The sequence below is a fragment of the Nicotiana tabacum genome, chromosome 20, assembly GCF_000715075.1.
Source record: "Nicotiana tabacum cultivar K326 chromosome 20, ASM71507v2, whole genome shotgun sequence".
Taxonomy (NCBI): domain Eukaryota; kingdom Viridiplantae; phylum Streptophyta; class Magnoliopsida; order Solanales; family Solanaceae; genus Nicotiana; species Nicotiana tabacum.
In genome coordinates, this window is record NC_134099.1 from 165,011,995 (window position 1) to 165,020,973 (window position 8,979).

Below are 8,979 nucleotides of genomic sequence, written 5' to 3' on the forward strand. Positions count from 1 at the left end.
TACCAATAAGATTAGCCTACAAGGGAAGGGCATCAAATGTGAGAATATAGAGAGATATAAAAAAAACTTGTAAGTTAAAAGAGAAGTACCTTTAAGGTAGAATGAACTATGTCATTCATCAGAGTCAAGAAACTGTGTCTCTCCATCTTCTTCTTCTCAATATCTCCGATTAGAGGCTTGATCTAAACATCAGCTCCACCAGTCTTTCTCAAAAGGCTATGATTGGTAGGAACTTCAAGAGTAACACTTCTCATAGCCATGCCTCTACTGCTAGAACCCACCTCTGTATGTTGAATAGAGGGAGGGGGAACAATGGAAGGAGGAGTAGTAGAAGAGGTAAAAACAATGGGAGTTATAGGAGTCAAAGCAGGGACAGTAGGAGCAGATATGGGAACCAAAACAGGTAAGGAAACAAGAGTCGATAAAATAGGCAAAGAAATACTCGTGGTTGTCAAAGGAATAGAAGGAATATAAGAAATAGGAATAGAAGAAGAGAGGGGAGTTTCATCAAGAACTGGTCCAAACTCTCCACTCTCAAAACCACTAACAAAGAGACATCGAATTGATTCATTAGAGCCTCTTGGAGTGGTATCCTTATCAGAAAGGATTTGAACAGAGGCTCGAGCTGGAGTATCTTCAACTTCATCTCCATCAATGACGCGTCTCCTGGCTCTTGGCCTAGCTATCAAATAGGTATTCTCTTCTTCCTCATTCTCAGAACTTTCTTCTACAACTTTTCTTTTTGGTAGCGTGGCCCGAGTCTTTTCCAAATCAAGTAAAGCGGTTGAAGACTCTCGAATGGCAACGGCTACCTCAGCTGTCATACCCCTGATACCAAATCCTGATAAAAAGAGGGATAAAAAATTAAAATAAGAAAGAATTCAATATACGGTAAAGCATAAGGAAATACATACCATGGGTCTTCACTTTCCAACCATTCAAAAGAGAAATTGATTTCCAAGTTCTCGCCTCCATAGGCGCAATCTTCAAAATTGAATCTACCCAACCACAGAAGTTAGGAACATGTTCCACATCTCCCATGGTTGCTACAAAAAGCCAAAAAGAGACGAGATTAGAAAAGAAATCAAAATTCTTAAAAAATAGATACGGCAAGAAAAAGAAAAACTTACATGCAAAATTCCACTTCTCAGGGAAGGAAATGTTTGTTTCACCCAACAAATCCACCGTACGTACAACAACGTAATGACAATACCACCCTCGATCCTTGTCATTTCCGGGGTTTACCAAAACCTTCTTGCTTCTTGCAGTCAAGGTAAAAACTCCATGGCAGAATAATTTGGGATGGTATAGGTGAATAAGATGGGGAAAAGGTAAAATTAACATTGGCTTTGGTAGACAAATACCTTAAGCAAGCCACAGCTCTCCAAACAAGAGGACCTACTTATACTAAGCAAATTTTGAAAAAGCGGCAAAATTCAAGTATAACTGGGTCAATGGCAGGATTAAATCCCAAAGTAAAGGGATAAGTATAAACGAAAGAGAATCCAATTCTGAAAGAAGAATTCTCTGGTTTGGGGCAGGAATCATCATACGAAGATTATCTCTCCAATTACAATCTTTCCTAACAGTGGGAATCACAAGTTCAGTTATTAAAGAAGGATAGGTGTCAGCTTTTTCTAAATTTTTAACTTGTTCTTGGAGAGATCTTCTATCATTCCCAAAAGATAAATCATTGGGTACGATTTCTTCAACTAAAGGTTTCTGAGTAGGTTCAGAAAGTTCTTTACCTTTAGAAGAGGGGGTCTTTGGGATAGAACTCCTAATACCAGAAGAAGAAGAAGCAGAACCAGATGAACCACCATGAGTGGATCCTAGGCTCAAGCTCCGAAGCCTACCTCCTCTGCCTCTCCAATGTCTTACGGGGGCATTGGGGAAGTGATCTAGAATTGGAACTTTTGTAGGGTTAGGGTTTGGAGATGACATTGTTGAAGAAGGATGAACTAAAGGGGAGAAAAAGCAAAAGTGAATAATAAATTGCTTGTTGAAGATCTATGAAGAAGAAGACAAAAGAAAGAGGGTTAAATATGTTTATAATGACAACCGTCAAACATAGAAGTGTAATGATGGAAAGTCTATAATAAAGGCAACTATCACTTCGTGAATAGTGGGAATGAAGAAGCCTTGAAAAAAGGGAGCAGAATTGCAGAACCAATCAGAAAGTGACACGTGTATAGAGCATTAAATAAAAGGTGACACGTATGCAAAGCATTAATTAGAAGGGACAATTGAAGCGTCAGTACTGTCATAGTATTAATTACGGCAAAAATTCCCTTTTTATGAAGATCCACTTCCCAGATATTTAATTGATAAATAAATGGAAAGTGGGGGGACTATCTGTATTGGGAAAAAACTGAATTTACATTGAAGGTGACGTGGCATGACACGAGGACTGGTCAATGGTCAAAACATGATGATCAGTTAAGAGGCACGAGTGACAACAGATACGAGGAAAGGAAAGCCAAATAGGCACGAGAGGCAATTCGAATATACAAGCTTCGTACCTATTTAGGTCATTTAAAGCCAAGAGATCAGAAGGCATTGAAGACATGGATATGATGACGAAAAGGAGTCCAAATTCAATATTAAATACCCAATACGTTAGAGAATTGGTATTAAATAGTAATGATTGTGTAACGTCTTATTTAATATCATTTATTGCTCATAATTGTCTCATTAAGACTAAGGTATTACTCCTTTACTTAGAATCAACTATAAAAGGAGGAGGTCTCGTCATTTGTAAGGACAGAGGATATCATCAACATTACATTGGAATACAAACCTATTTACTGCTTATTTGTCATTCTCAAAAAGTCTATTATTTCTTTTTCGTCTCCTGATTATCAGTAGCCCGAATTTCTATTTGTCTTTAGCTTTGACCAAAGAATCATATTTTTGGTTAAACAGTAATGGTAAAGTTATCCCCCTGTAATCTATAGGTCACGGATTATATGTGTATCGCACTATGTATCATATGTGTATTACATGTATATCCATATATACTTGCGTGTGAGATGCATAAGTGATACATGTTTGATACATGTGTCGCAGCAGAATTTTCTGAACTCGTTTTTAACTACGTATTTTGATATCAAATCAGTCCAAATCACCTCTAATCTTCCTAAAATTGTGTATATTGACTCATCTATATGTTTTTAATGAATTTCAACCATATCCATTGATAAAGTTCCTTTTTTGCTTAGATCTTTAGAATCTTGTATATTTATTTTGTATTTCATCGCCTTATTTCCTATCTCATTCATGAAATTTCCTTTCCGTCTTGCATCTAATGTTATTGATCACGCTTAAAAATATGGAAGGAGATTTTTGCGTGTTATTCTTAAAGAGAAAGGGCCTTATTTATTATTTGGGTTTTCAATTTTTTTATGTGCTTGTCTAGTTTTGGTAAGTCTATGATTAATAGCTAGAGGTTGGTAAGTTAGAACTTATTTGGGACTTATTTAGCCGTCAAAATTCACTAGTTATTGTTTCTAGTCGATATTTATAGATTATATAGTGATTATACACAGTTATATACATATTTTATATATGCCTATTATTTTTAGTTTAAGCAATTAAATATGTGACTATTTTGGTTAATTCGTTCTTTTTATGATCAAATTTTCAAGCAAAGTGTACATTTGTCAGTTTCATACCCGATGTTTAATATCTGTTTTGACACCCGATTAAATTAGATTCGCACCGACATATGAATATGTGATGTCAATTGTTTATAAGCAGTTCTCCTAAATTTACGTAGGTGAATACTATACTCCAATAATTAAAGTTAGTAGTACTAATATTTATTAAAACGAATAAGAAATAAAGAATTTTATGCATAATTGATAATAGGCTATATAGTTGTTATTTACATCATAATTGCCCATACTTTGTTATTGTTTTATAATGTAAGTTGCCAATAAAATGCTTTAATTAATGCTATTTGGTTTCGCAAGGAATATAAGATATGAGGAAGCAACATGGAGTGTTTAGAGACAATAACGTGAAGAAAACACCCACTCAAGAAGTACTCAAACACAAAAGAGCAAAAAGAGAAGGAACACGGAGACAAAAAGGCCCAGCACACGCACCGCGGTTGCCACTGCGGTCCGCGCCGCGGTTGGAGGTAGTGTTCTCCGTGGTCAGCGCCGCGGTCGACGCCGCGGTCGCAGCGGCATGTTCACAACCCAGAATTTAAGGGGCCAAAGTGTCAATTCGGAAAAACTTTTGTAAAACCCTTATAAGATGTAGGAAACTCGCTGAAGAAGAGGGAGCTTATTTTGAGATTATTTTGGCAAGAATAACAAGTGTGAGAGATCACCCAAAACATCATAGTTCTTATTCTCTTCTAATTTTCTTGCAAGTTTTCCATTATGAATATTTTCGTAGTTTATTCTTATGTTGTCATGAGTAGCCAAATACTTTAATCTAAGGTTTTGGTGAAACCCGTTGGGGATGACTTGGTTGTTATATTAATATAGTTTAAATTGGTTGTTAATCTCTATTTGTTCATCTACGTTTTGATTGTGGTTAGTTGAAAGGGCCCTCAATTATCCGTTCCTATTTATTATGTATCTTCTTGAGAGAGAGTGCATATTTAGGTAGTTATTTGAACAACATCACTCCCGGAGTATAGACGAGAGTCATAACCGAGGGTTTAGAGCTTGGATTAGAGATAACGATATCTCGGGTGCAATCTAAAAGAACGGTAATGTGAATCTAGCTAGCGTAGCTTGAGAGAGTGCGTCTAGTAAATTATCATAATTGCTTGAGAGAGATTTATGATAGCCGGAGAGTTCTTGATTGATAAAGGCAACTAAGGCATCGCTATAAGAAACGTACAACCAAGGAAATCACCAACGGGAGAAACCATTACCTTAGACCTTATTCCAACTGTTTACACATCAAGCATAGTTAATTTTCAGCTGTTAATTATTTTCAGACTTTAGTTGTTAGAAATATCATCAATTGTGAATTACAAAGTTTGGGAAAAATTGATTCTGTGAATTTAGTAAATCAGTCAAAAGTAATTGATAGGTTCATTCTCTGTGGTTCGACTCTGGGCAGAATTACTTAGATTATATTTGCTACGTCCGTGTGTGTCTTTGTATAAGGCATAATTTGGCATTTTCAAATTTTGGCGTCGTTGCCGGGGAATTAACGGTGTTATCAATTACAATTGAGAGAAGTGCAAAATTCTAAGTGTAGTCAGTTTTCTCTATACCTAATCTTTTCATTAAAATTCTAACGTTTGACCTCTTGTGGAAAGTAGGTGTATTCCTAGAAGTTCTTCGAGGACTTGAGAACTACTAGAAGGACTCTCAGACACCGAGAAAACATTCAGGGCATTGAACCGTGCCAACAAAAAACTTCAACAATCTCAACAATCACACCAACTCGAATTTGACATGGGTGACGTAGATAACATCAACGAAAACGTCAGGAATGAGCCAGTTGACTTAAATGTCAGAAGGGTGGCACCTCTTGTGCCCGGAGCTGCACTTTATGACTGGGCACAACCCACAGCTGATAATCTGGCCACTGCCATAGTTGTGCCCGCAATTCAAGCGGAGACATTCCAGATCACCAACAACATGCTACATCTGCTGTAGAATAAAGGATTGTTCTCCGGGTCACACATTGAAGACCCGCAACAACACTTGAAGAATTTTCTGTCAATTTGTATGACCCAAAGGCAGCCAAATGCAACTCCGAAAGCTATCAAAGCTGCTACTGTTTCCATTCTCGGTAACCGGGGAAGCTCAGACCTGGCTAAATTCGCTCCCTTTCAACTCTATTACCACCTGGGAGGAATTAGTCAAGCAGTTCCTGAACAAGTTCTATCTGCCTAACAAGACTGCAAAACAGATTGATGACATATTGCAGTATAGGCAGCAGCCCTCTGAGTCCTTGCAAGAAACTTGGGAAAGGTTTAAAGGGATGTTAGTGAAGTGTCCTCACCATGGCATTCCAGACCAGATGCTCGGCCAGAGATTCTACATGGGGCTAGCTGACAATTTGAAAGCAAATGTGGATGCGTCAGCTGGAAGTGCATTTTTAAGTAAAACATTTACTGAGTGCAAAATCCTTCTCGATAAGATGTCACAAAATTCGGGGTGGATGACTAGAGGTACAACACTGGCACCCATAGTGCATTCAGTTCCTCTTGACCCAAATAATTTGCATGCAGAGAACATGGCCACACTCATGACCCAGATGAGCATATTGACAAAGAAGATTGATGAGATGGGTACAAAACAGGTGCACATTATTGATACAACAAATGGGGGACTGTGTACACCTTGTGTTAATCAATTTTATGTGTGTTCATGGAGCGGAGAAGGTGAAAATCAAGGGGAAAGGGAAGATATGAATTATGTCAACAACTATGGGGGTCAAAGGCAAGGAGAACAACAGTGGAGACCGCAACAAAATCAGGAATACAGGCCTAATATGCAGCAGCCTACGGGTATGAACCCTCAAAACCAATTGGTGTCAGTACCATATCAGAAACCACAGGGCTATCCACAGCAAAATCAACAACAATTGACATACCAACCACCCCCTCAGCAACAAGATAACAACATGGTGGAAATCAGGAGTATGCTTCAGCAACTCATTGTGACAAATAATAAAGTGCAGAAAAAATTGGCAGTACATGATTCAGCCATAAAGAATATTGAAACGCAGCTGGTTCAGCTGTCCATGGCTTTGAAAAACCGTCCTCGGGGAACTTTTCCTGCAGACACAAACATAAACCCCAAGGACCAAAACCCGAATCAGCTGATGGCAGTAAGTCTCCGGAATGGGAGAGATTTAGACAGAGAGCAGGAAATTGCACAAGCCAGCAAGGACACTACACTAGCCACTCCAGTTCAATTAGAGGTAGAGGAGCCAACAGAACTTACTGAAGTGGTGGTTGAGCAGAGTCAGGAGGAAAAAGGCAAAGAAAAGATGAATGAGCAAGTTGCAGAACAGGTGGCACCTCTTGTGCCAGAAAATTCTAACAGAGAGAAGCCACCAAGTAATGCACAAAGGGTGATACCTGCACCCTTCCCTCAGAGACTGGTCAAACAAAAGAAGGCAGACCAATATAAGAAGTTCATGGAGATGCTGCGTCAAATTCAGTTGAATATTCCTTTGATGGATGCCTTGAGGGAGATGCCCGGCTATGCTAAGATGATGAAAAATCTAATGTCACAGAAGTTTGATTTTCAGGATCTATCCACTGTAACTTTGACATAGACATGCAGCGCAGTGGTGGCAAAACCGATGGCTCAAAAGATGTCAGACCCAGGTAGCTTCACTATTCCATGCACAATTGGAAGTTATGCCTTTGCAAAGACGTTGTGTGATTTGGGAGCCAGCATAAATCTGATGCTACTGGCTGTGTACACCAAACTGGGCATTGGTAGAGCTAGGCCAACTTCGATGCTGCTACAGCTGGTTGACCGCACAGTGAAGAGGCACACTGGTATTCTTGATGATGTGTTGGTACAAGTGGTGAAGTTCGTGTTCCCTGTAGACTTTGTTATCTTGGATTGTCAGGTGGATGAGGAGATACCCCTTATTTTAGGGAGACCATTTTTAGCCACGGGGAGAGCACTGATCGACTGTGAAACTGGGGAATTAAAAATGAGATTGAACGATGAAGAAGTCATATTCAATGTTCAGCAATCTATGAGGAGACCCAGTGAATATGCTAATTGCTCTCTAGTGGAAGCAGTGGATGTAATCCTGCAAGAAGATGATATGACCCTAACTGTAAAAGATCCATTGGAGGCATGTCTGATGAATTTAGAAGAAATGGATGGGGAAGGGTTAGCTGAATGGGTCATGGCACTGGAAGGCCGAGGATTTTGGTCAAGGGAACCTCAGTTCGAGTCCCTTGAGCTAGAAAAAAGGGCCACTCCTCCAGCAAAGCCATCAATAGAGGAACCACCCAAGTTGGAACTGAAGCCACTCCCAGATCACCTCAGGTATGTGTTCTTAGGCCCTGATTCGACCTTGCCTGTTATCATATCATCCGATTTGCTAGATGTGCAAGAAAACAAGACTCGTACAGGTACTGCAGGAAAACAAGACTGCCATTGGCTGGACCATGGCAGACATAAGGGGTATCAGCCCAGCCTTCTATATACATAAGATTCTCTTGGAAGAGGGGCATAGACCTTCCAGGGAACACCAGCGAAGGCTGAACCCAAACATGAAAGAGGTTGTAAAGAAAGAAGTAATCAAATGGTTAGATGCAGGAATCATCTTCCCCATCTCTGATAGTAATTGGGTCATCCCTGTCCAATGTGTGCCGAAAAAGGGGGGATGACTGTTGTAAAATATGAGAACAATGATTTGATCTCAACTCGTACAATCACAGGGTGGCGTATCTGCATGGATTATAGGAAATTGAACACAGCCACCCGGAAGGACCATTTCCCCTACCTTTCATTGACCAAATGTTGGATAGGCTGGCTGGGCGATCACACTTTTGTTTCTTAGATGGATATTCGAGGTACAATCAGATATCAATAGCCCCCGAAGATAGAGAGAAAACATCGTTCACCTGTTCGTATGGAATCGTTGCCTTTCGGAGAATGCCTTTTGGGCTTTGCAATGCACCCCACGACTTTTCAACGGTGCATGTTAGCCATCTTCACAGACATGGTGGAGGATATTATGGAGGTTTTTATGGATGATTTCTCCGTGGTGGGAGATTCATTTGAAGACTGTCTTCACAACTTAAGGAGAGTGCTTAAAAGATGTGTGGAGACAAACTTAGTGCTAAACTGGGAGAAGTGCCATTTTATGGTACAAGAAGGTATAGTAGGAATTGAGGTCAACCATGCTAAGGTTGATGTGATTGAGAAGTTACCAACGCCCACTTCAGTTAAGGCGGTGAGAAGTTTTCTTGGACACGCTGGATTCTACCGGCGTTTCATAAAAGATTTTTCCAAAATTGCTAAC

At 39.6% G+C, this 8,979-nt stretch overlaps 1 protein-coding gene across 1 annotated transcript; it reads left to right on the forward strand.

The window, feature by feature from the left end:
* Positions 1-5,426: 5,426 nt before the first annotated feature.
* Positions 5,427-7,263, forward strand: LOC142174644 (uncharacterized). Its single transcript, XM_075240479.1, has 2 exons — positions 5,427-5,626; positions 5,718-7,263. Exons 1-2 carry the CDS (start codon positions 5,427-5,429, stop codon positions 7,261-7,263), a joined length of 1,746 nt encoding a protein of 581 aa, XP_075096580.1.
* Positions 7,264-8,979: the final 1,716 nt, after the last annotated feature.

Excerpts from the sequence above, each read along its gene's own strand:
- LOC142174644 (XM_075240479.1), top strand. The coding sequence starts at position 5,427 with ATGGGTGACGTAGATAACATCAACGAAAACGTCAGGAATGAGCCAGTT. Across the intron at positions 5,627-5,717 it reads AACAACATGCTACATCTGCT|CCAAATGCAACTCCGAAAGC; the intron begins GTAGAATAAAGG and ends ACCCAAAGGCAG.